Source organism: Hyla sarda, chromosome 6, assembly GCF_029499605.1.
Source record: "Hyla sarda isolate aHylSar1 chromosome 6, aHylSar1.hap1, whole genome shotgun sequence".
In the NCBI taxonomy this organism is placed as follows: Eukaryota; Metazoa; Chordata; class Amphibia; order Anura; family Hylidae; genus Hyla; species Hyla sarda.
Genome location: NC_079194.1, coordinates 60,039,821 through 60,066,924, shown reverse-complemented (window position 1 = coordinate 60,066,924; position 27,104 = coordinate 60,039,821). Strand labels below are relative to the sequence as shown.

The window sequence follows — 27,104 nt, the reverse complement described above, 5'->3', positions numbered from 1 at the left end:
AAGGGGGGTGATTCAAACTTATTAGGGAAGGGAGTTAAATCACAAACTTTTTTTTTTTGCAATATTGTAGCCCCCATAGGAGATTATAACATACAGTACATTGATTGCAGGCACTGATCAATGCTATGCCATAGCATTGATCAGTGTTATTGGTGGTTGACTGCACAAGCCTGGATCTCAGGCTTGGAGCAATCAAGCGCCGATCGAATGCGCAGGAGGCAGATATGGGACCCAAGGACCCTCCTCATGCATCCCAGCTGTTCGGGACACCGCGGTTTCACTGTGGTGGTCCCGATCAGCCCAACTGAGCTGCCGGGAATGTTTTTTTTTTTTCTTTTTTAAACTTTAGACGGGTCCGACCCGATATCACGTGCAGGTAAACCCTGCGTCCTTAAGAGGTTAAAAATAACCAGATACATTTTTGACATTGATACAATTTTTAACAGACTATTGTAACATAGTATAGCCATCTGACACAATTAGGAAAAAGAAAATCAAGAGTCAATTTTTCAGAAATTTTTATTTACAAAAACAAAAAAAATGGTACCAATTGTGGAATAAAAGGGGAAAAGCTGCGATTCTCAAGAGACTGCACTCGCAAAATGGCTATGCTATGAGTCACTTTAAAGTAGGGAGAAAAAAAATGTTTAGAAATTTGGGTCAATTTCTACTAATAATGTGAAACCACAGTAGGGAACAGGAACCTACCTTCAAAAATTAGACCTCCAAAACCCACACCCCTTCATCACCCGAGAGGCAGCATTTCAAATGGCAGTTGATCCCTTCATAAAAATTGACTAAGCCAAATAGTTGGCATCCTTGGTATAGCAATGAAATGGGTGGATTGGGTAAATGTACATATGAACTTTGATAATGGCCACTATCAGGATGAATAACAGCTGAAGGAGGGGGACACACATGCTCATACTGAGGATTATTTACCTACCTGGAAAAAAAAAAAGAAAAATCAAAAATATCTTAAAAACAGGAAAATTCTTTTGAACAAAACATCAATACAGCAACAAATGTCTGAATGTTTCATAGATGGAAAATAAGATACATGGGAGGTAAAATGGGATAACTTTACAGGTGAAGGAAATTGACCAACTACCACCTCATCCAGGATGATCTCCCTTTTATAAAAAAAAAAAAAAAAAAAATAGAAAAATGTGGTCCTGAAATCATGTCAGCAGTACTGAAATTGAACATGAGGTATAGTTTAATAAAAAAAAAAAAAAGTACTGTTTTCTCAAATTCAATTTCTTGTTCTTGACCACACAGACCTGAAGGAAAAAAAAAGTATTTTACAAAACTGAAACCAGCTAAAAAACACTGACCCAATTAAAGGCTTACTTTCGAGCTGGTGGGGGTGGAGGTGGGGGAGGGGGTGGGTACTGATAACTAGCTGCTTGATTCATGTAGTTCAACAAAGGAGTACCAGGCGGGGCGAACTGCTGGGACATCAGCGGCTGTGGTGCTTGACCATATGTTGCGGCACCATAGCTGCCAGCTGCCCCTGCTGTAAAAGCGCCCTGCCCGTAGCCATATTGGCTAAGCTGAAAGTTGGAATTTTGCCCTGCATAGCCATATCCCTGACGACCCTGGTCTCTTCCAGTTCCATTGCTAGCAATTACACCATCACGGTTATTCCGCCCATCACGTCTACCACCATCTTTGCCACGCATTCTTCTGTCACATTCTTCTTGGTACATCATGTTTGGGTTATTGTTGGTTGGAATACTGCGGTACCTAGATCGGCCACCTATAGATAACAAGATAGAGATTATTCCATTTATAGGTTTAGCTTTAAAATGGGGGGTGGGGGGGGGGGGGGTGGTGGTGAGTTTGAGCCTAGAGAATTGAGGGCACAAGTTCCTTTGTAGTCACACGTAATAGTTTACTATGAATTAACCATCTTCTTAACACTCCTCCATTTGTAACCTCCAACTCTGCACTCAAGCTTGTAAGATTCTACAAGAATTTTATCTATCCACTGAATGTGCTGGAAGTCCAACTGTTCAAAACGAAAAGCAGTCAGCGTTCCTCTAGTGAATGAAGCAGTACTGCGACTACATATTCGCCACTATAATTACTGCTAAGGAACTGACAGTTCTCAGCTATCACTGTCAGCATGCAGACAAACCCCTCCCCCTTACAAAGGGCACTACAAGACGTCTGTGTCCCAGTAGTCATACCCCCAGAAATCTTTATCATTATGCCAAGAGATGATAAATTATTTTAGCCGCCCAATTTAAAGGGAATATGTAATCAGAAAATTACCTACCGTATATCCCGGCGTATAAGACGACTTTTTAACCCCAAATTTTTCTTCTGAAAAGTCGGAAGTCGTCTTATACGCCGGGTATTGGGGTCCGGCATAGGAATACTTAGGATTATCTGCCCGGGCCGGCACCTGTGTGCGGCTGCAGGCTGGGGCCGGCCAAAGCATGTACAAACTAATAACTGTATACTTAAAAACCAGGGTGCCTCCAGCGGTTGTGAAATTACAACTCCCAGCATGCCCGGACCGGCAAAGGCTGTCCGGGCATGCTGGTAGTTGTAGTTTCACAACAGCTGGAGGCAACCTGCTTTTTAGTATACATTAATTAGTTTTTACATGCTCTGGCTGTCCCCCGCTTGCAGCCGGCCTGGGCAGATAATCATAAGTATTCCTATGCCGGACATCCCTGTGTCCCGAAAAATCTTTTTGGGACATAAGGATGTCTGCGGGTCACTAACCATTTCCCGGCTGCCGCGCATCCTCCTCCGGTCCTCCTGTGGTCTTCCTGCGCTTCACCTCTCTATGGTTGTACGCACGGGACGTCAGTGACGTCCCATGCGTACAACCATAGAGGCGCAGGAAGACGAGCGCCGGCCGGGGCCTGGTGAGTGACCGGCGGCGCGTCATCTACAGTGTTCCGATCACCGCTCCTCCGGTCCCGGGATCGTCCTGGGGGGGGGGGGGGGGGGGGCAGTACAAATACATACAGCCTACAGCCATACACTCTATATGGCTGGAAGTTGTATGTCTGTGGGGGGGAGCTGCCTACTATTGTGGGGGAGGGGGAGCTGCCGACCTAATGTGGGGGGGAGCTGCCTACTATTGTGGGAGGGAAGCTGCCGACCTAATGTGGGGGGGGAGCTGCCTACTATTGTGGGGGAACATGCTGCCTACCTAATGTGGGGAAACTATACTGCCTACTTAATATGGGGGGGGGGGGGAACTACAAGGTACTGTACATCACGGTAGGAGGGGTAGTCTTATATGGCAAGTATATCCCAAGCTCTATATTTTAACTGTAAAAGTTGGGGGTCGTCTTATACGCCGGCATATACGGTATTATATAAATTGTTTTTATGTTAAACATATTTAAAGTGTAGCTGTCGTCAACAAAAACTTTTTATATAATGTAGATAATACCATTATATGTATATTTTTAATATACATTGGTAAAAAATGTGTATATTTATGGGTGAAAAAGTGCTGTCCCTGGAGCTATTGCCTGTGAGGAGTCCAAATACAGGAAGTGAGGGCAGGACAAGTAGGGCTCTGTGCAGGCGCCTGGCTTGTCTATCATCCTTATGTGTGAGCCCGTAACATGTCACAGAGCCTCACTGCACAGAGCCCTGCTTCTCCTCAGTGTACAGAGCCTGCTTGTCCACCCTCACCTCACCTTCCTGTATTTGGACTCCTCAGAGACACACAGGCAATAGCTGCAGGGACAAAAACATACGTTTTTTAACCAACGTGTATTACAAATATATATATATACCTTGCTCAAAAAAATTAAGGGAACACTTAAACAACGCAATGTAACTCCAAGTCAATGACACTTCTGTGAAATCACACTGTCCACTCAGGAAGCAACACTGATTGATAATCAATTTCACATGCTGTTGTGCAAATGGAACAGACAACAGGTGGAAATTATAGGCAATTAGCAAGACACCACCAATAAAGGAGTGGTTCTGCAAGTGATGACCACATACCACTACTCAGTTCTTATGCTTCCTGGCTGATGTTTTAGTCACTTTTGAATACTGGCGGTGCTTTATCTCTAGTGGTAGCATGAGACAGAGTCTACAACCCACACAAGTGGCTCAGGTATTGCAGCTCATCCAGGATGGTACATCAATGCAAGCTGTGGCAAGGTGGTTTGCTGTATCTGTCATAGTAGTGTTCAGAGCATGGAGGCGCTACCAGGAGACAGGCAAGTACATCAGGGGATGTGGAGGAGGCCGTAGGAGGGCAACAACCCAACAGCAGGGGGTTTGTGCAAGGAGCACTGCCAGAGCCCTGCAAAATGACCTCCAGCAGGCCACAAATGTGCATGTGTCCACTCAAATGGTCAGAAACAGACTCCATGAGGGTGGTATGAGGGCCCAACGTCCACAGGTGGGGGTTGTGCGTACAACTCAACACCGTGCAGGACGTTTGGCATTTGCCAGAGAACACAATTCGCCACTGGCGCCCTGTGCTCTTCACAGATGAAAGCAGGTTCACACTGAGCACGTGACAGTCAGGAGACGCCGAGGAGAACGTTCTGCTGCCTGCAACATCCTCCAGCATGACCGGTTTGGCAGTGGGTCAGTAATGGTGTGGGGTTACATTACTTTGGGGGGGACGCACAGCCCTTCATGTGCTTGCCAGAGGAAGCCTGACTGCCATTAGGAACAGAGATGAGATCCTCAGACCCCTTTGTGAGACCATATACTGGTGCAGTTGGCCCTGGGTTCCTCCTAATGCAAGACAATGCTAGACCTCATGTGGCTGGAGGGTGTCAGCAGTTCCTGCAAGAGGAAGGCATTGATGCTATGGACTGGCCCGCTTGTTCCCCAGACCTGAATCCGATTGAGCACATCTGGGACATCATGTCTCGCTTCATCCACCAACGCCACATTGCACCACAGACTGTCCAGGAGTTGGCGGATGCTTTAGTCCACGAAAGGATTTCATACAATTAGTTCATTCATTCAGATCTAGGATGTGTTATCTTAGTGTTCCCTTTATTTTTTTGAGCAGTGTATATAATGGAATTCTCTAAGTTATATAAACATTTTTTGTTGAGGACAGGTACACTAAGAATTGTTGGGAATGTTTTAATATCTATATAATAAAATCACCTTGAAATCATGCAGTTTTCATTCTAAACCCAATCATAAGGTAAAACTTCTTGTTCTCAAGAGATCACTTTGCAGCAGTGTGTTATCACAGACAAGATTACAGTGAAAATTAACACCAAAAAAAATAAAGAATCAGACCATAACAAGTGATGGTCAATGCTCAACCTCCCATCTTCTTTGCATAGGACACAGAATTTGCCTAGTGAATAGGGTCTGTTCCAGCCTATGATGCCTATGCCTAAACACCTTTGAAAACAGATCAGGCTCAAGTTTTTATTATCTGTCTATTGGTAAATAAAAAAAATGTAAGTGAAATGTTCACTTTAAGTGATCAATGATGTAATACATCTTTAAAGAATATGTTTACCCAATCAAAACTGACCTCCACCACCTCCACGTCCATGATCTACCAGCTGCATGAGTTTAGGGTTGATTGTCTGGTTAGCTTCTTGAAGAACCTTGACCAGCTCTCGAGCTTGTTTAAGATTTCCAGGAGTGAAGAAAGTGTATGCTGTGCCTTTGTTTGTGCTACGGGCCGTGCGTCCAATACGGTGCACATAATCCTCTGAGCTATTTGGATAATCATAGTTAATGACGAACTTGACATCTTCCACGTCTGTTCAGTGATCAGGATTATTGAGGTGTTCAGGGAAAGAATACCATTGAGGAGAGGGACAAAAAAAATAGAAAGTTAAAAAATTCTGAAAAAAAAAGGACTAAAGACACTTAGAAAAACACACAAACATTTACAAAGGCAAAAAGAGGTAGAGAGGAAAAAACAAAAAGTACAAACAAATTAACAGACACCTTCACTATGACTACAAATATTAGGACTACTAACAATTACACCTATCTTTGTAAAACTTCATATTTATATATATTTTTTCTACCAAAACATTTTACTGAACTTGTTCAATAATCCTGAGGGATCACTACTTCCCATTTCTGATAAAATGTCTAATTTCTAAGAGAAAGCTACATACATTTAGACAGAGGTTTTTCAATGATACCAGTTTTCAGTTGTATAATAAACACACACATATTGGTAAATTGTTATTTTACAACCTTTCTGTGTTCTTTAATGCTTTTCATCTGCTCTTTTGTCTTCACTAGCCCAGATTCCTGTCCTTTCTGTACACAAGCTCAGAATTCAACCAACTCTATCTCCCACCCCCTACATGGGAGGCTACTGTGGGTGGGGTTATAGTCAAAGTGGTAGGAGACAGTTGGCTGCATTCCCAGCTAAAGTGTACAGGAGGAACAGTCCATTACAGGATGTACACTAGACAGGAAGTAGGTTAATGAAGTGAACTTATTAGACAGTTGAAAATAGGTTTCATTGTCCAAACACCCCTTTAAAATATGTGAATCAACAACTGTAGTTAAGTACAAGAGCTTGATTTTTTTTCTTTTGTTTTTTAAATACAATATTAGTATCAAACTGTATACTATTTAAAGCTAATATGCTCAAACTAAAAGCCTATGAGAAATGAACACAACATTTTAATAAGAGGCACACAATTTCACAATCATTTGGTTCCTTATTATGGAGCTGAAGTCGAATTACTTCATGGGATTCATCCTCGGGTGAGCTTTTGTCCGGACTGATGCACACTCCCTCAGTGAGGTGGGGAACCAGCTGTCGCTAATCCCATCCATTTGGCATTTAGCGGTCCTACCGCCTTCATCTACGGACACACGGCCACCGGAGCAGGGAGCATGCATCAATGGTCCAGGCGCAGCAAGAGGTCCCATCACGTGCACTGGCTTGGCTAGATGCTTCTGTGGGTGAACCACTAGCTCCAGCTCCAACTCCAGCGAGCCTGTTAATATTCGAAGAGAGACCCCATCCTCCACCACTCATCTGTTGTGAAGAGTTAAAACTGAAGTGGAAGCCCCACAGTTTCTTATGCCCACTTAACAGTTGTGAGAAATAACAAAAATGGTGGCCTTGTACAGGTCTGTTTCTTATTACAGAAAGTTCATTTACAAGTGCTGCAGGCTATTTCAGCTTTGGGATATTTACGCTTGTGTAGAAGTGATAAATCCAGTACAATCTGCAGTGGTTTAGGTAAGGCAAATTTATATATACAAAAAGGTTATCAGGCGTAAAAATAACATGAGCTTCTTTAGGCTGGGGGTAAGTAAAATAACGGAAAAAGTCAATATAAATGGCACTTTTTTTTCTTAGGGTCACTAAGTTTAAAGCAGACAATGAAACATACCTTGCAGCATTCTACCTCATTTTAAGATAGAGAGAAGGGCTAAAACATTTTGTAAATGGAGGAAGTCACAGTAGTCTGTAGAAAGACAGCAGAAGGGGCTATTCTTCTGCTTCGAAAGCCAAGAGACTTCCCAAGTCTTCCTTGTTTGGAACTTTCCCACAGCTGCTCAGCAGATAGCACAGTGGAAAGCACCAGGTGATCTCCCTTCTAGAAAGGTGGTCCTTCTATTCAATATGGCATCATACCAGCAGCCATAAAGGGTAAGGGGGTGTAGACCTATCCCAGCTGTCAGGGTGGAAAGCACACAATTTGCACCCCGATGTGGAGTGGGAAAGTTAGGGGGCGGAGATGCAGACCCAAAAACTGTCTCTTCAGTACAAGACCTTTGCGAGGGAAGAGTGTAAGAAGCCAGTGCCCTTTTAGCGGGGCAGCTTCCAGTGTTCATCCCCCCTCTATTTTCGACAGGCAGCTGGCCCTGTACTGAGAGTGATCTGCAGCTTCTGTCAAAAACAAACAAAAAAAGATAAGATTTAATATTACAATCTACTTTAGGGATTTTATAAAGTATACATATATATATAACTTTTTAAAGTGAGCATAATTATTTCATTAACCAATAATAACTTACCTGTCACCTATTGCAAATAACTGAGGGATATTGCATGTTCAGCAGTTAGCCATGCATTTAAGGGTTCTCACATAATAAAAAGTATAACCACTAAATATAGAAGGCCCAGCATTCGTACTATACGGAAAGTGCTGTGCACTTAATCACTGTAAAAATACACATCCCACACTAGTGAACCACCTTTCCATTGGGGAGAAGGAAACCAGGAAGTTTTCTGTACAGGATATTATTTTGTTAGCCAATGGTGAACTTCCACCTTGAGCAAGCTTTCCAATCCTCAGTAATTCAATAAAACATTCTAAAGGCTTATCCTTCCAGAAAATAGAGCATAAAATGTACTAAATAAAAATGAAAAAGTAAAGTCTGTAAGTAACAAGAAACAGACTGGGTTACTTTTCTTATAATAAAAGCATAGATTGGGCACTGACCAAAAAAGTAGGGACTACACACAAAAAATAAAATAAAATTATCTACATAAAAACATTACTAGGCTTACACACCATAAAGAACACAGCAAAAAAAAAAAAATTTAAAAGTTGTATAGGACGATCATAATTTACTTCTGGCGTTGTAAAATAATTTTAAGTAAACTAATGCTAAGGTATAACCAAAAGATTGCTGTATGGGGTGAGATAGTATCAGTCATTACTGGGTTTTAAAGACATCCTTTAAATGTAGGCTCAGCTCTATAAAATTTCACCTGTTAGGAAGTATAACCAGCTTTATTTAACCCGTAAAGTTACAAACCTAGACCTCGTGAAGCAACGTCTGTAGCGATTAGGATTGGTGCTTTCCCACTGCGAAATTCTGCAAACAAACAAATGAACAGTTAAAAATGTTTATACTTTTACATTTTTCTGTCACTTGAGAGCAGAAATCATAGACACTTTGTTGACTTTGGCGTATACTTATTTTGATCCAGTTTTACTTTGTGATGTTGGTAAGATTGAATGTTAAAAGGAGAAGTCCTGTTCTGGCGCTTACCACCTCCAGGTAGCCATCTTAGCTTATGGCTCATTTAACCCAAGGATAGACATGTGTCTAGTAAAATGTGAAGACTAAATGTGATATGCATTCCATATTTTTCTGCTGATTTGAAAGCCATAGTGAAAAAAAATGTTGCTTATAACTTGTTACTTATCGATGCATTTTTTAAGGGGAAAGCGTTTCAGGTTACCAGGATGCAGTTCAGCCCCACTGAACGGAGGCTAACCAGTGTCTAAAACCTTGGCAATAGAGTGTCCCTTGCATCATTACACATATTGCACTGCACATATTTATGAAAAATATATGTTGGGGAAACAGGGACCAATCCTGGTGACTGGTTTTTCAGTCACCTTTCTATAAAATTCTTGCATTTCTATTGAAAAGGAATGGATGGAATCCAGTCTGGCACTAGTTTGGTGCATGCTGGATATCAGCAGGATTCAGCAGCCCTCAGTAGCCAGGATTAAGGCATTACTGCCATTTAAACAAACTTTTACATGTCACACAAACATATAAAAAAGTAGACCGAGCTGAAATTTTGACATGTCTGTGCCACATGTCAAACGTTGATTTAAATGACAGTAATGCTTTTAGCATTTCACGTTATGAAAATGGAACTGCTAGGTGGTTCCTGGCCTAAATGATTAACTCACCATTCAAGACCCAGTCTCGCTCCTGCTGACTCTTGTCACCATGAATACACATTGCAGGCCATCTAAAAGTATAATGAAACAACTTTAGAAACTGGGGGGGGCACACCACACAACACAAACAAAACAGCAGAAGAAATATTTTGTGGCTAACCCATCACGCCGCATTCTGCGAGTAAGTTCATCACATCGACGTTTTGTTTCTACAAAAATAATTGTTTTGTTTTCTTTTTCTGCCATAATTTCTTCCATTAGCTGGATAAGTCTGAAAAAAAGTGTACATTACTAACTATATCTTATTAACAGAATAAGATATCCTAAACAAATAAAATTGAACTTACTTGTGATCCTTCTCACTCTCTTGGCAAACATCAACGATCTGGAGAATATTGTGATTGGCAGAGAGCTCCAAATTTCCCACATTGATCTGCACATAATCCCTCAAGAAGTCCTCAGCTAGTTGACGCACCTCTTTTGGCCAAGTGGCACTCCACATTAGAGTTTGTCTGTCAGGCTAAATAAAATAGAGGCTTTAAGGGGTATTCAGGGAAATTAAAACATATCCCCCAGCCAAAGCAGTTGGATCCACACCATCAGAAGCTTAAGTTTTATTTTCCTGGAGTACCCCATTAATTTATACATGAATTAAAGTATATTTAATATGTTAGAATTCAAACAATAAAAATAACAAGTGCATTCTGGGGAGATAAAGTTAGTTCCCAATTTTTTTTTTATGGTGTAACATACTTGGGCAGATAAAATCCAGAGCTTTATTGGTTTAAGTAAAAAACACATCATATGCAGAGGACAAAGACCAAAAATACCAACCAGGAAGTCCTTCCTCATGGCTTGAGTAAGGACCTTATGTATGCAAGTCTGAAATACTTCTGCATTTTCTGTCTTTCTGTATTGCATGTACTCACACTTTCGTAAGATGTGCACTGGTATCTTAGTTCTGAGTGCTGTCCCAGCTGCTTTACCTGCTCCTCACTTTGTGGAACAAACATCACCCATTCAGCTCAGGAGTCTCCGCATATTTAGCAAAGCTGAGCTGAAGAAATGTTTTACGTGTGCAGAACAAAGGGAAGTAGCAAAAAGGCTGCAGAGTCGGGGAGTCACACAATAAAAACAGAAGTGCACAGCTTCTTTAGGAAGGGTAAGTAAAATTAGATCACACAGACTTTTTTGTTAATAGAAGCATATTAGGCTGGGTTTCCACTTGGTAGTTTTTAGGGAAAACTCCCACTGCAGTATTTGAGCCAAAGCCAGAAGTGGATCCATGAGGATGGAGAGGTTTAAGTCCTTCCTTTGTATTTTCCATTACTTTTGAAATTACTTCTGGTTTTGGCTCAAAAAAATAAATAAATAAAAAAAAGCTCAGATCGCCTGAATTTGTATCTATGCATGGATTGATACGGACAGATATGGAGCCATTAACTATTATGGGGCTGCGGATCCGATCGTGGTCAGCTAGTGAATACGATCTGGTCATTTTCTCAGGGGATCCGATTTTTGACTCTGACTGAAAATCATGGTCCGACACGATTTTCAGTTGGAGTCAAAAACCGGATCCCCTGAGAAAATGACCAGATCGTATTCACTAGTTGACAACTATCAGATCCGCAGCCCCATAATAGTTAATGGCTCCTTATCTGTCCGTACCTATCCAATGCACAGATACGAATTCAGGCGATTTAAGCATCCGAAATCGTAGCTGTGCATCGGAAGGTCAGATCATGGTGTGAATGGAGCCTAACTATAATGTTATCTTTCTGTAAAACCCCTTTAAATGTAGTTAAAATAGAAAAACATCAATAAACCATTTATACAAGTAAGTACCCTGATTTGGTCCACAATCTTGCGAATCTGCGGCTCAAAACCCATGTCAAGCATTCTGTCAGCTTCATCCAGCACCAGGTAGGTACATCGCTGCAAATTGGTTTTCCCAGCTTCCAGAAAGTCAATGAGCCTGCCTGGAGTGGCAATGCAAATCTCCACACCTTGACAAAAACAAAAAGTGGCATAATTATCTGTTTTGCACTAAACTATCATGCAATCTGGGTATACAAAAAGTGGAAAATAATGGTGGCTAAGGCGAGGTATGCTGCTGCTTGCTTTCTCAGCCGATGTGTAGGCAACGTGTCAAATGTTTTACTAGAAAAGCACCATGTTTCTATCTATATTAAAATTAATTCCTGAAATCTTGCACTTTTTATATTGACCACGGAGCCTCACAGTATACCTACACCTCCTGTTTTTATGTAATGGTCAAAGCTTGCCTCCTCCAACCCCCTCCCCACACAAGTCACATAACATGCATAGAACATTCTCATATAAGAATATCTCTGAAATGCTGCACAGCAGCTCAGGAAAGATGGCTGCTCCCAAATAAAATATACTTTAAATCTTTTTTAGCCACTACACTTTAAATCTCACCTCTTTCAAGATCACGTATCTGTGGACCCTTCGGAGCACCACCATAAATGCACGTACTCTTCAGTCGAGATGTTTTTCCATAATCATCAGCTACTTGCTGTACTTGCTGAGCCAATTCTCTGGTTGGAGCAAGGACTAAACACTGCAAAAAAGAAGAAAAAAAAAAATCTTAAAAAGGATAACATACTATTGCACCACTCACTTTAAAATAATCTCTGTACGTACAATTGGTCCATCTCCTCGCTCTAAGTATGGCTGGTGGTTGATGTGCACCATTGCAGGCAGCAGATACTATAGAAACAAAAAAACTAGTTAAGCAAAAAAATAACAATGCTAGCATAATCTATAACATTTGCTCCTTCTTGAGCCTGATCCCTAAAGCTCTGCCCAGATGTTAATCACCAAACTCTGTATTGTTGTAACATCAAATCATTTCTAATTCGTTTCTCTAAAATAGGCAACAACTACAGCTCTTACATATGAGGATGTTGTTGGTTTCATATATGTTTCAATTTCTATTCTATTTGACAGTATATATTTCATGAAAAATTAGGGCACATAATAATTTTAGTCAGTCTTTTTTTCCGAAACACAGATCAAAAGTAAAAATTATAGCTTTCTCTGTAACGGTGGCTAAAAATGCTGACCTAACTAAAAATGTGTAAATTCAGCTTGCAGCTTTTGAGCAGTCAAAATTGAAAGATAAATACCGCAAGTGTCTTTCCAGATCCAGTCTGGGCAATTCCCACCATGTCTCTTCCACTCAATGCAAGGGGAAATCCCTGGCACTGGATTGGAGTGGGTTCCTTAAATCGTTGATCAATGAGAACGTCCATAACATACTCTGTAGTATGAAAAAAATTAATATATGAGACACAGGTACTATGATTTAGGGGGGGGGGGGGGGGGGGGAGAAAGCACAAGACTGTTAATAGGGAAAATTATTTAACCATTGTTTGACAGGTGATTGCTCAATGAAAGGGACTTTTTCCAAGCACAAAAAATCAAAGGGGTTATCCAGCCAAAAAACAAAAACACCATCGCCTGCACACAGAACAGGGGATAAACATCTGCTTGCGGGGACTGACCTCCTGCGCTCCCAGAGACAGTGCATATAGCGCTCCATGAAACTGGGAGAGTGGGGGCCCTGTTCTGGAGTCTAAGCAATCAGATTCTTAACCCCTTATCCTGTGTGTAGGGGATATATTTAGTTTGGCTGGATAAGGGCTCCTTTATTGTCCTGAACCGTAAGGATTCCAATATTTAGACCCCTCACCACACACATATTGGTAGAATCTCTTAAGGGATATACCCCATTAATATTAAAAGATTAAGGAGGAGATGTAAAAAAAAATATAAAAAAGCATAAGTAAGGGTGGAAGAAAAGCAACTTACGAGGAAAATTTGAATGTAGGAAAGAGGCAACAGGTTTTGGGCAGTTCAACCCTCGGACAGTTATCTCTTTCTTTCTACGCAGTTCTTCAACTTCATGCTTTAGTAAGAGAAGAAAAAAAAAAAAAAAGGATCATTGAGGCATTTACCTTCCTGCACCAACCACAGGGGAAAAGTAGATTTTTATGCTTTCCATTAAATCTTTCTCGGAGGATCCATTGGGGCACACACAGACCGTGGGCATATGCTGCTGCCACTAGGAGGCTAACACTAGGAAGTAGGCCCCTCCTGGCAGGATATACCTGCCCACAGACTCTGAGCTAATCAGTTTAGTCCCAAAGCAGTAGGAGAGGACAGACAGGGAAAGAAAAAAAAAACAGCAACTGTCCGAGGAGACAGTCAAAAAAAAATTACCAAACCAACCACCGGACAGACAATACAAGGACACCAGAACAAATGGGTAGGTGCTGTGTCCCCCAATGGATCACCTCAGAAATTTTTTTTTACGGCAAGCATAAAAATCTACCTCTCTATCGGCTCCATTGGGGACACAGACCGTGGGTGTATTCTGCTGTCTCTAGGAGGTGTGACACTATGGTAATACAAAAAGTTGGCTCCTCCCAGCAGAATATACCCGCCTCCAGGCCCTGAGCTAATCAGTTTTAGCTTAGTTTCTTGCAGGAGGTGGACATGGTCTGGAATTCTCCAGACCAGGTCTTCTGATTTATTGTTGTTTTCCTAGTATAGGGACATGTTAGTTTTTTTATTCCTTTTTCTTTCATGTTTTCAGGTGGGGACTCAGGTTCTCTGTTTCCCCATTGCGAGTAAGGGGGCACAGACATTGCGTATATGCGCTGTTCACCCCCCCTCGCCAACGGTCAGCGCCTGGGTTGGTACCTCATGGGTCCGGGTCCCCCTATTCCCCTGCTCGCCTCGCTCGCGCATAGCAGCTAGTGATGATGCAGGCGACAAAAAGCTGACTGAAGACTTCACGGAAGACTCTATTTGGTAAGTTCTTCTGACGGAGGTAAGTACATTTCCCTTTTCTCCCTTAGGTGCGGACTTGCAACCTCTGGAGACCCTCAGTTTTTGGCAAACCTTTTCAGGTTTATGGGGCTGGCTTATACTGGGGCTTGACTTTTATTCTGGGGCGAGCAGCGGCATCTTAGGGGGCATGCATTCTGTTTTTACACTGTGTGAATGTGTTTTTACTGCTTCACTGTGTGTGTGTGTGTGTGTGTGTGTGTGTGTGTGTGTGTGTGTGTGTGTGTGGCTATGACCGCGGCACCTTATATGCGGCTGACAGCTGCGGCGCTCGTTCTGGCCGGACGCACTGAGCACCGGCTTACTTTCGTTTTCTCCGGCAGCCGCTGCCGGCGTTTGTGCCACCCGCTCACTCCCCCCCGAGCGCATATGCGGCTGACTTGTGCGCTTGGGACAAGGAGCAGGTGCCATTACAGTTTCTTCTCTGCTCTCCTCATAGCTCCGCCCCCCGGGGCTGTCGGAGCTCCCTATAGACGCGAAGTGGCCTCCAAACAGCGCCTGGGCGCGAATTTCAGTGGAAGGGGACAATCAGTTAGTGCCTCTCCCTCAGGCACGCCCCTCTCTGGCTATTGGCTGGCCCGTTTTACACTCTAGCTGCACGGAGCCCAGTTCTCCTCACTGCAGCTGCCAGCGGACACAGACTAGGGTGAGAAAGTTCCTGTCTTTTTCTCATTATGTCCGTACCCAGAGCTGTTCCTCCTCTAAACATAAAACTGGAATGTCTGTGTCTTATTTTGTCTGTAAGCACTGTACTGCTAAGATGCCTGGCTCTACTAAGCCTCCTTGCTTTGCCTGCTCCACTGCTCCCCCAGACCCCCTGGTACCCCGGATACCCTTTCGGTTCCGGTGGATTCAGCCGCCCCTCCAGCCTGGGTTTCTTCTCTGACCCAGTAAATGGCTGACTTGACTCAAGTCTCCCGTTCGGTGGCTGAGTCCTCCCGGGAAGTGGCGTCCGTCTTGAAGGGGTCTGCCCTGCGCCGGCCCTCTATGGGGGCCCGCTCCTCTTCCCCACATACTTCACTCTCTCACAAGCGTACTAGGGGTGCCTCGTCCGACTCTTCCATTGAGTCTTCAGATAGGCGTGGACGCTCCCCCCGTGGGTCCCGCCCCCCCCCATCATCTGGTCACGAACGTCGCTCCTCCAGAGGACGTTCTAGGAGTCGCCGCTCTGCCACGCTAGAGCTGCGTACCCGGTCAGGGTCACCACCCTCCAGGACTGCCTCCACTCATTCACATTCTCCTGGTGAACTGGCTGACGAGGCTTCCGAATCGGCATCTGACTCAGAGGAACGCTCAGGTACAGTTGAAACGGTGAACTCATTGGTCGCAGCCATAAGAGACACCTTTCACTTAGAGGACCCAGGATCTTCGGATGTAACTCCTGAAGTACCCTTTCATCGTGCTAAGCCAGCACCTCAAAGGTTCAGCTCTCACGCTGACTTTGACGCCATTCTGGAAGCTGCATGGAAACATCCAGACAAGAGGTTCCTGGGAATAAAGACGCTTCAAGAATGTTATCCATTTGACAAGGATCTTGTCACTAAGGTGGTTTCCCCTCCTTCAGTGGATCCACCAATCTCCCGAATTTTTAAGGCTACTACACTGCCACTGGCAGATGCAGCTGCCTTCAAGGATTCCACGGACAAGAAGGTGGAGTCCTTGGCGAAGTTTGCCTCTGAAGCAGCTGGCTCTTCGCTTCTTCCCATCTTCACCTCAACATGGGCGTCCAAGGCCCTATCGGAGTGGTGCCTAAAACTCCTTCAGGATATCCTAGCAGGATCCCCCCCAGAGGATCTGTCTGCTCTGGCTCTCTCCAATGCTCTAAGGCTGGGGAATTTCTGTGCAGAGCTTCCATGCAGTCAGCCCGTTGTTCTGCTTCTGCTGTGGGTTACCTAGCTGCTCTCCGCCGTTCTATGTGGCTTAAAGCTTGGAATGCGGATGCCGCTTCAAAAAGGTCTCTCACTGAGCTTCCTTTTACGGGTGGCCATCTTTTTGGCAAGCGCCTTGTCGAGATTATCTCTTAGGCGACGGGGGGGGGGGGGGGGTAAGAGTTCCTTGTTGCCTCAAAATAAGGCGCGCTCAACTTCCCAAAGGAAGTCATCTTCCTTTCAGTCCTTTCGGACCCCTGGCCCCAGCAAGGGGTCTGAGCAGGCGCCTTCGTGGGACAAGAAGGCTCCCTTGTTCCGGGCACGCCCGTCTTGGAAGTCGGACACCAACCGTTCCGGACGGTTTGCAGCCAAATCAGGCAACCGCAAACCCACTTCCGCATGAAGTGAAGCCCCCACCCACAGTTTTTTCTCAGGTGGGAGGTCGTCTCTTACTTTTTCGAGACATCTGGACCACACACATTCAGGACTCCTGGGTCAGGGACGTGGTGTCCAACAGTTACCGAATCAAATTCGCCTCTCTCCTGAGGGATCGCTTTTTTCGATCCCAGGCCCCCCGGTCTCCTCCTCTGGTGAAGCAATTTCGAGAGGCTCTCCAGTCTCTGCTTCTCCAGGGGGTTATCGTTCCCGTTCCTCCAGGGGAATGTTTTTGGGGTTTCTATTCCAATCTTTTTGTGGTCCCCAAGAAGGACGTTCTGTACGACCAAGCCTAGACCTCAAGCGTCTCAACCGTCATCTTCTCATCCACAACTTCCGAATGGAATCTCTCCATTCGGTAGTGGCATCCATAGAACAAGGGGAGTTTCTTTCTTCGGTGGACATCAAGGATGCCTACCTCCATGTGCCAATATTTCCAGGCCATCATCGGTATCTCCGCTTTGCGGTTCCGGAGGGGCATTTTCAATTTGTAGCCCTCCCCTTTGGCCTGGCCACTGCTCCTTGGGTCTTTACCAAGATCCTTGCACCAGTGATGGCCCTGTTGCGGTCGAGGGGAGTCTCGGTGATACCTTACCTGGATGACCTTCTCATCAAGGCTCCCACCAGAGCCCAGACTCTGGAGAATGTGGATGTCACTCTTCACACTCTATAACGCTTTGGGTGGATGGCCAATCGGGACAAGTCAGTCCTCTCTCCCACCCAGTCTCTGATCTTCTTGGGACTTCACTTCAACACGGCCTCTGCCCGAATTTGCCTTCCGCTGGACAAACGTCTGACTCTTATGTCAGGCGTCCGCTCCCTTCGGGCTCAGGTCCCAGTTTCCATCCGCACTTGTATGGAAGTCCTGGGTCAGATGGTGGTGGCCATGGAGGCCGTACCCTTTGCCCAGTTTCATTACCGCCCTCTTCAGCTGGCGATTCTCTCTCGATGGGACAGATCTCCTCTGTCCCTCGATCGCAAGATTGTTCTCCCTCGCAAGATCTGTCAGTCTCTGCTCTGGTGGCTCCGCTCCCCCCTTCTTCAGGGTGGGTCATTTCTTCCCCTTCACTGGCAGGTAGTTTCAACGGATGCCAGTCTGTCGGGCTGGGGCGGTGTGTTCAGGGATTGGACGGTTCAGGGACTCCCCGAGAAGCCCTTCTTCTGATAAACATTTTGGAACTGCGGGCGATTCGTCCTTGTCTTTTTAATTGGGAGTCCCGGCTTCGGTCCCGTCCGCGTCCAGTCGGACAATCCTAAGGCCGTGGTGTACATAAATCGCCAAGGCGGCACTCGCAGCTCGGCAGCCATGGCAGAGGTGACAAAGATTCTAATCTGGGCGGAAAGCAAGGTTCCGGCCATTTCGGCAATTCCCATTCCAGGGGTCTGCGACCTCTGGGGCATTCCAGACGTGGACCTCTTCGCGTCTCGCCACAATCTGAAGATCCTTCCTTTTGTGTCCAAGTCCCGGGACCTTCAGGCTCTAGCCGTGGACGCCCTAGTGATTCCTTGGGTGGGGTTTGCCCTACCCTACCTGTTCCCTCCCCTTCCGCTCCTTCCCAGAGTTCTGAGGAAGCTCAAAGCGGAGGACGTTTCCGCCATTCTGGTAGCTCCAGATTGGCCCCGAAGGTCGTGGTACGCCGACATAGTCAGGCTCCTGGACGACGCTCCGCTGCGCCTTCCGCTTCGTCTGGACCTGCTCTCACAGGGTCCTCTTTGCCACCCCAATTTACAGTCGCTGCATTTGACGGCGTGGCAATTGAGACCGCGGTTTTGAGGGCCCGCGGGTTTTCTTCCCAAGTCATTCACACCATGCTCAGGGCTCGTAAGCCCTCCTCAGCAAAAAATTACCACTGTACTTGGCGGTCTTATTTTCGCTGGTGTGAAGCTCAGGTCCTGTCTCCTGTGACTTTCTCGGTTCCTCGTCTTCTCTCCTTTTTGCAGTCGGGTTTGGAACTGGGGTTGTCTCTCAGTTCACTTAAGGGTCAGGTTTTGGCCTTTTCTATTCTTTTCCAGCATCCTCTGGCTTCTAATTCTCATGCCCGGACCTTCCTTCAAGGAGTAGCGCATGCTGTCCCTCCTTACCGGTCACCCTCTCCCCCTTGGGACTTGAATCTGGTTCTGAGTGCCCTCCAGGGTGGACCCTTTGAGCCCCTTAGAGAGGCGTCTCTGCGCCTCCTTTCTTGGAAGGTGGCGTTTCTTGTTGCTATCACCTCCATCCGGGGGGTGTCTGAATTGGCGGCTCTCTCCTGCCGTTCTCCGTTTCTGGTGGTCCACCAGGACAAGGTTGTTATCCGGCCAGATCCTTCCTTTTTGCCTAAGGTGGTTTCGGCTTTTCATATCAATGAGGACATTGTCCTCCCATCTTTTTGTCCTGCTCCTTCTCATCCTAAGGAGCATTTACTCCACAAACTGGATGTGGTTCGGGCTGTTAGGTCCTATCTCTCTATTACTTCTTCGTTTCGTCAGTGCGATTCCTTTTTCGTCCTCACGGAAGGTCGTCGTAAGGGACAACCTGCTTCCAAGGCCACCATTTCTCGGTGGATTCGGTCCGACATTTCGGAAGCCTATCGCTGTAAAGGGAAGATTCCTCCCTTCATGGTTGTGGCTCATTCTACCTGTTCTGTTGGGGCATCCTGGGCTCTCCAGAACAGAGCCTCGGCCTGGTCGTCTTTGCACACTTTCTCGAGGTTCTACCGGCTTCATACCTTCGCATCGGCTGATGCTAGTCTGGGCCGTAAAGTGTTGCAGGCGGCTGTGGAACGGCCGTCTGCCTGACTGCTTATCTGCCAACCCAAGGGACGGCTTTGGTACGTCCCACGGTCTGTGTGCCCCAGAGAAAAGGAGATTTTTTATTTACTTACCGTAAAATCTCTTTCTCGGAGCATCCATTGGGGGGGACACAGCTCCCACCCTTTGTTGGGGTTTTCTTCGGTTCTCTGTCCGAGGGTGTGTTCAGTTGTATTTTTTCTTCTGGTTCTCGGACAGTTTGGGTCTTCTTTGACCTGTCTGTCCTCTCCTATTGCTCTGGAACTAAAACTGATTAGCTCAGGGTATATCCTGCTGGGAGGAGCCGACTTTTTTTGTTTTATTACCATAGTGTCACACCTCCTAGAGACAGCAGCATACACCCACGGTCTATGTACCCCCAATGGATCCTCCGAGAAAGAGATTTTACTGTAAGTAAATAAAAAATCTCCTTTTTCTGGATAACTTAATTAGATTACATAGAAATGAATGTTATGTCATAGACTGATGATTTCTTTTCGCTCTTTTATGCATTTGCATTGTACTGTTCACAGGAATGTTCACATTTCCCCTTCTGGTCAGGTGTAGGAAGAGCACTGTAACCTTCATCCATCATCTCCCATTATTCATACAAGGCCAGTGGCAAACTTCCCAGTTTTATTCCACCACACTCTTGTCATTGACTTTTGGGTCTAAGCATCCCAACACGTTAATCTACAATATTCTTTCAGGTATATGATGGCAAAAAGTACCGCAATTATAGCATTTTAAAAATTGTGCCACCTGTACTGTATGGGGAGCTGGACTTTCATGCTTATATTTGTCATCTTTTTAGCAGTGCCCTACTATGTTCCAGTAAAAAGTTAAATTTAAAACCAAAACAAGTTCAAATTTCACAAGCTGCTAAAACTGGAGTTTTCTTACTATTGACATGCGAGCTACTTCAGGATGTTCTGAGTAAAAGTTCTTCTCAAATTTTGGAAGCTCGTTTAAGTCCCATCGCTTCTTACGGAGACGTTCTCCAGGGTTACCAAATTTTGGAAAACGATTGCCACCAATCCTAAATAAGCAGACAATGTTAAAACATGGGTTATTAAAGAGAATGTACAATAAACAGGCATCCTGGAATATATATTTGCTAGAAAAAAAAAAAGCTAAAAAACAAAAATATACTATATAGCAGACACTACAGAACACAGCGTGAAAGCAGCCTAAAATTAAACAATATGGACATTGATTTTTTTCCTATTTTAGGATAAATAACATTATTGTATTACATTTTTAAATGCTAAAATATTAGGCTTCCGCAGTGTATTAGTGTAATAAAACAAATTCCTTTATTCCTAACAGAGCATCTACACTTATAAGCTGCTCAAACCAGAAGTTTATAGAATTTTTTTTTTTCTTTCCTGATAACTTTCTTTTGGTGGAAATGGATATTAAAGTAAATATGTCATCAGAAAACGACCTACTGTTTGTATAAAGTTTTAATGCCAACCCCTTCCTGCTATAGAACGTATGCATACATCCTGACGCTCTGCAACGCGCAGCTCAGGAGATCGGCGGCAGGACCCGACAGTCAATCACAGCCGGGGACCCACCGCAGCTGCCGGGGCCGTGATCATGCCGGTCCCGGCAGCATTAACCCCATAGATGTCGTGATCAATCCTGATCTATGGTGTTGAGAAGAGAAGGGTGCTCCCCCTGTTCACCAACGGCAGGACCACGATACGATCGCAGGTCACAGTTGGTTGCTATGACAGCAGGAGATCAGATGATGACCTCCTGTCTGCCAGCTACAGAAGCCTGTGAGATCTAGCCAGGAAGCCTGTGCAATCCGCACAGGCTATAGTGTGTGCAGCTCATCAGGTCATACTGTGCTGCAGTACAAATGTATTGCAGCATAGTATAACCTGTAAAAAGTGTAAGAAAAAAATAAAGTTCTTCTATAAAAGTATAAAAATTTTTATAAATAAATGCCCCTTTTCCAATAAAAGCCCTGTATTATCATAAGAAAAAAAAATCATATACATACTAGGTATTGCAAAATCCATAATAACGTGTACTATAAAGCTATAATGTAAATTCTCCTGCAAGGTGAACGCCGTAAAAGAAAAGTAAAAAGCACAAAATTCGCCAATTTTGGTGCAAATAGCTAAATAAAAAGGTAGCATGTATTGCAAAAATGATACCAATAAAAAGCAAAAATAAGCCCTTACTCAATGGTGTCGGACGAAAAATAAAAAATTTATGCCTGTCGGAAAATGATAACAAAAAAAGGGAAAAACATTTGCACAGAAAAAACATAAAAAGCTATATAAAATGGGTATCACCAGAAATGTACCGACCCACAGAATAAATAACATTACTTTTACCGCACAGGGAATACCATAAATTTTTTTTTTTTTTTTAAGCTAGTAAAGTTCCAGTTTTATCACAAAAAAAAATGCTGCATGTGTCAACAAAAATGCACCACTTTTATAAAGTACAATATGTCACGAAAAAACTCACTCAGAAACTCACTCAGCAGTGGCCATGCTTTTACTGACAGAGTGGGTAGAGGAGACGAGGGGCAGAGGCTGTCCAGTGTCTGCCATCTCCTCAATTGACAACTCTGCAGCCACACATAACTGATAAATACATTGGGGGGGGGGATTAGGATAGGAGTGATGTACTGTCACTGGCATAGAATACCCCTATGTAATCCCTAATTTAGTCTTAAAATGCGCATGGCGCTCTCTCACTTCGGAGCCCTGTCATATTTCAAGAAAACAGTTTAGGGCCACATATGGGGTATTTTGAGGGGCTTTTTCTCCCTTTAACCCTTATGAAAAGGAAAAGTTGGGGGCTACACCAGCCTGTTAGTGTAAAAAAATTACACTAACATGCTGGTGTTGCCCCATACTTTTTATTTTCACAAGCGGTGAAAGAAAAAAAAAAAGACCCCCAAAATTTGTAACGCAATTTCTCCTGAGTACGGAAATACCCCATATGTGGACGTAAAATGCTCTGCGGACGCACAAGGCTCAGGAGTGAGAACGCACTATTAAGCACTACTCATTTGAGGCCTAAATTGGCCATTTGCACAGGGGTGGCTGATTTTAGAGCGGTTCTGACAAACGCAAAAAAATAAATACCCGCATGTGACCCCATTTTGGAGCTACACCCCTCAAGGAATGTAAAAAATGGGTATTGTGCGCCTTAACACCCCACAGGTGTTTTTTCACTAAAATGCTGGTGTTACCCTAAATTTTTCATTTCCACAAGGGAAAATAGGAAAAAAAAAAGCCTCCCAAAATCTGTAACCCCATTTCTTCCGAGTATCAACATACCCCATGTGTGGATGTAAAGTGCTCTGCGGGTGAACTGCAGTGCTCAAGAGAAGGAGCGACATTGGGCTTTTGAAGAGAAAATTTGTCCGGAATTGAAGGCCACGTGTGTTTACAAAGCCCCAAAAGTGCCAGAGCAATGGACACCCCCCCACATGTGACCCCATTTTGGAAACTACACCCCTCACGTAATGTAACAATGGGTACAGTGAGCATTTACGCCCCACAGGTGTCTGACAGATTTTTTGAACAGTGGTCCATGAAAATGCAAAATGTAATTTTTCATTTGCACAGCCCACTGTTCCAAAGATCTGTCAAACGCCAGAGGGGTGTAAATGTTCACTGCACCACTTATTAAATTCTGTGAGGGTGTAGTTTCCAAAATGGTGTCACGTGTGTGTGTGTGAGGGGTCCACTGTTCTGGCACCATGGGGGCTTTGTAAACGCATATGGCCCCGACTTCCATTCCAACTAAATTCTCTCTACAAAAGCCCAATGGCGCTCCCTCTCTTCTGAGCATTGTAGTGCGCCAGCAGAGCACTTGACGTCCACATATGGGCTATTTCCATACTCAGAAGAAATGGGTTTACACATTTTGGGGGGCTTTTTCTCCTATTACCCCTTGTAAAAATGAAACAGCAGCATTTTTGTGAAAAAAAATTATATATACCACATTTTTCATTTTCACATCCAACTTTAGTGAAAATTCGTCAAAGACCTGTGGGGTGCTAAGGCTCACCGTTCGACTTGTTACATTTCTTGAAGTGTGCAATTTCCCCAAATAGTATGCCATGTGTTTTGTTTTTTTGCTGTTCTGGCACCATGGGGGCTTCCTAAATACGACATGCCCCCCAAAAACAATTTCAGCAAAATTCGCTTTCTAAAAGCCCATTGTCGCGCCTTCCCTTCTGAGCCCTCTAGTGCACACGCAGAGCACTTTACATCCACATATGAGGTATTTCCTTATTTAGGAGAAATTAGGTTGCAAATTTTGGGGGACACTTTCGCCTATTACCCCTTGTGAAAGTGAAACATTTGGGGGAACATGTGCATTTTAATGGAAAAAAAAATTGAATCTTTATTTTCACGTCCCATTTTAACGAAAGTTCGTCAAATACCTGTGGGGTGTTTAGGCTCACTGTACCCCTTGTTACATTCATTTAGGGGTGTAGTTTCGAAAATATTATGCCATGTGGGTGTTTCTTTTTTTTTTTTTTTTTGCTGTTCTGGCACCATGGGGGCTTCCTAAATGCAACATGCTCCCCAAAAACCATTTAAGCTAAATTTGCTCTCCAAAATTTCATTGTCGTTCCTTCCCTTCTGAGCCCTCTATTGCACCCACAGAGCACTTTACATCCACATATGAAGTATTTCCTTACTCGAGAAAAATTAGGTTACCAAATTTGGGGTGCTTTTTCTCCTTTTACCCCTTGTAAAAATAAAAAATATGGGTCTACATGAATATGTGAGTGTAAAAAATTAAGATTGTGAATTTTCTCCTTCATTTTGCTGCTATTCCTGTGAAACACCTAATGTCATTTTAAATACTATGAGGGGTGAAAATTTGGAAAATTGCTGCTATACTTTGAAGTCCTCTAATGGGTTCAAAAGATAAGAACATGTCAACTTTATGATGCCAACATAAAGCAGACATATTGGCCCACATTTATCATTGTAGGTGTAAGTGAAGCTTTTTTTTTTTTAAACACCTTTTTTTGTGTGCTGTAATGTGTAGGAGCACCAAATTTATTAAATGGTCACAGAGCATTTGATAAATTTTGTGCAAGTCACATTTTCTGAAATTTCTCTCTTCACATAAACCAAAAAGCTAAGCTAAGTCTGGGCTGGTGTAGTTTTAGAGACTTTTCAGTGGCATTGCGCCTTTTTTGCTCCTTTTCACAAAAAGGCGCAGTTGATAAAACACTTTCATATCATGAGTATTACCAAAATCAGTGGATTGCAACTCAAAATCAGCAGAAATATGTAAACAAAAAGGGGCAAAAAAAGGCGCATATAACCCTGCTTGCTCCTTTTTTTTGCGCCTTTTCTAGACACAAAAAACAGTCTAAAGGCAATGATAAATGTGGGCCATTGTATATGTGAATCGATGTCCCGATGCCGATACTCAGCATTTGCATGGTATCGGGGACTCATTTAATGTCCCCGATACCATGTCCGATACCTGCTGCTGTGCGGCCACTGTCCCGTTCTCCCGATCGCATCATGGCGTTCCATGGAGGAGCATGTGACATACACGTCACTCCTCCTCCCCTGCGCCTAGCGTAACGCTACGGAGGAAGCAGAGTAACGTGTATGTCACATGCTCCTCCATAGGACGCAATGACGCGTTCGGGAGAACGGGAAAGCAGAGCGGCAACACCCGAGGACAGCCGCAGGTGAGCTGTCTATAAGGGGGGCGGCCTGCTGTCTATAAGGAGGGGGGCTGCTCCCTACAAGGGGGGACCCTGCTCCGTCTACAAGGAAGGGGCCCACTGTCTACAAGGGGGGGGGGCCTTCTGTCTGTAAGGGGGAGGGCCTGCTGTCTAAGGGGCGGGGCTTCTCCCTACAAGGGGGGACCCTGCTCCCTGTCTACAAGGAAGGGGCCCACTGTCTACAAAGGGGGGGGCTGCTGTCTGTGAGGTGGACAAGAGGGAGCACTGTCTAGAAGGGGGGGGGGGCCTGTTGTCTACAAGTGGGACACGGGCGCTGTCTACAAGGTAGGGGCTGTGGTCTTCAGGGGGGCTGCTACTAATGTCTGCAGCTATCTATACCAGTGTTTCCCAACCCAGTCCTCAAGGCACACCAACAGTCCAGGATTTTAATTTTCTGTTCTATTCCAATGGAGTAACTGAAAAAAAAACGTAATGTTGGTGTGCCTTGAGGACTGGGTTGGGAAACACTGATCTATACTACCTACAAGGGAATACTACCTACTATTAAAGGCAATCTTACAGCAGAGTCATCTGCACTAACTTCAATTTATATGTAGATAGTGCAGGTGACCCGGTTTCTACCGCTGCTCACCATGTGAACATCAGCACAATCGCTCCGGAGACATCGGTCTCGCCGCCAATGCAAATTCCCTGTTCTGTACAATGGAGAAGAGAGAAATCTTGTCTCATACTACAGCAGCCGCCTCCATTGTACATAACAAGGACTAGGGATCGAGCGATTATCGGTATGGTCGATATTATTGGCCGATAATCACGATTTTGGGCATTATCGGTATCGGCAATTATCTTGCCGATAATGCCCCGCCCCCCTAACCGCGACCGCGTCGCACCCCCCACCGTGATGCTGGGCGGTATACCGGTATGGATTTTTGCCCATACCGCTATACCGGTCGGGCCCCTCCCCCACCCTCTGAGTCAATAAAAAAATTAAACTTACCCGTAATGGGGGTGGTCCGGGCCATCCATCCTTCCTTCCTGTAGTGTCCGGGGGGGGGGGTTCCGGGTGGAGGGTGAACCGGTCCGGGCTGTCCTTCTCCGGCGGTCATCTTCTCCACTCCGGGCAGGCTCCGGCCTAGTACGCTGCATAGACGCTGCGTCGTCAGGTGCGTCGCTGCGCACGGGCGTCACTGCGCAGCGGCGTCTATGCAGCGTACTAGACCGGAGCCTGCCCAGAGTGGAGAAGATGACCGCCGGAGAAGAAGGACAGCCCGGACCGGTTCACCCTCCACCCGGAACGCCCCCGGACACTACAGGAACGATGGATGGATGGCCCGGACCACCCTGACAGGTAGGGGAGAGAAGCGGGTGGCGGCGGCGGCCTATGGCCCCGCAAAAGCCACTGCAGATCATTGATTTAAAGCGCCCGCTTTAAATCAATGATCTGCAGCGGTGTCGCAGGGGGTTAAATAGCCGATAACTTATACCGGAATATCGGTATAAGTTATCGGCTATTGGCCCTAACCTGCACCGATTATCGGTATCGGCCCTAAAAAAAACGATATCGGTCGATCCCTAACAAGGACCCACATATACGTTAAACAGCGCCAGAAACCTCATCACCCTCGTGTCATATTCCCTTTAAAATAAAAGTACTTGTAATTGGTATCGGCGAGTACCAGAATTAAACTATTGGTACTCGGTCTTAAAAAAATTGTATTGGGACATCCCTAATCAGTATATCATTTATTCGGCAGGTTTATTTTCCTTACAAGCAGAGAGTTTCAAAGTTCAAAAAAAGCTAAATTTGCTAATTCATAAATTAACCCCTTAAGGACTCAGGGTTTTTCC

General features: G+C 44.7%; 1 protein-coding gene across 5 annotated transcripts in view; it reads right to left on the bottom strand.

Annotated features, from left to right (window-relative positions):
- Positions 1-501: 501 nt before the first annotated feature.
- Positions 502-27,104, bottom strand: part of DDX17 (DEAD-box helicase 17) — a 33,264-nt gene continuing 6,661 nt past the window's right edge. Inside the window, exons 2-13 of one of the 5 annotated variants that reach the window (XM_056523876.1) lie at positions 20,459-20,594; positions 13,446-13,542; positions 12,761-12,894; positions 12,276-12,341; positions 12,051-12,192; positions 11,454-11,614; positions 9,956-10,128; positions 9,769-9,879; positions 9,618-9,679; positions 8,725-8,784; positions 5,507-5,740; positions 502-1,762 (exon numbers count right to left, since the gene is read on the bottom strand). In XM_056523876.1, the coding sequence (XP_056379851.1) occupies positions 1,350-1,762; positions 5,507-5,740; positions 8,725-8,784; positions 9,618-9,679; positions 9,769-9,879; positions 9,956-10,128; positions 11,454-11,614; positions 12,051-12,192; positions 12,276-12,341; positions 12,761-12,894; positions 13,446-13,542; positions 20,459-20,594 (1,789 nt within the window). In that variant the 3' untranslated portion in view covers positions 502-1,349. Of the gene's footprint in view, positions 1,763-5,491; positions 5,741-5,766; positions 7,850-8,724; positions 8,785-9,617; positions 9,680-9,768; positions 9,880-9,955; positions 10,129-11,453; positions 11,615-12,050; positions 12,193-12,275; positions 12,342-12,760; positions 12,895-13,445; positions 13,543-20,458; positions 20,595-27,104 lie in introns of those variants that run through there. The other 4 variants (XM_056523878.1, XR_008844861.1, XM_056523877.1 and 1 more) reach the window with 4 other exon arrangements.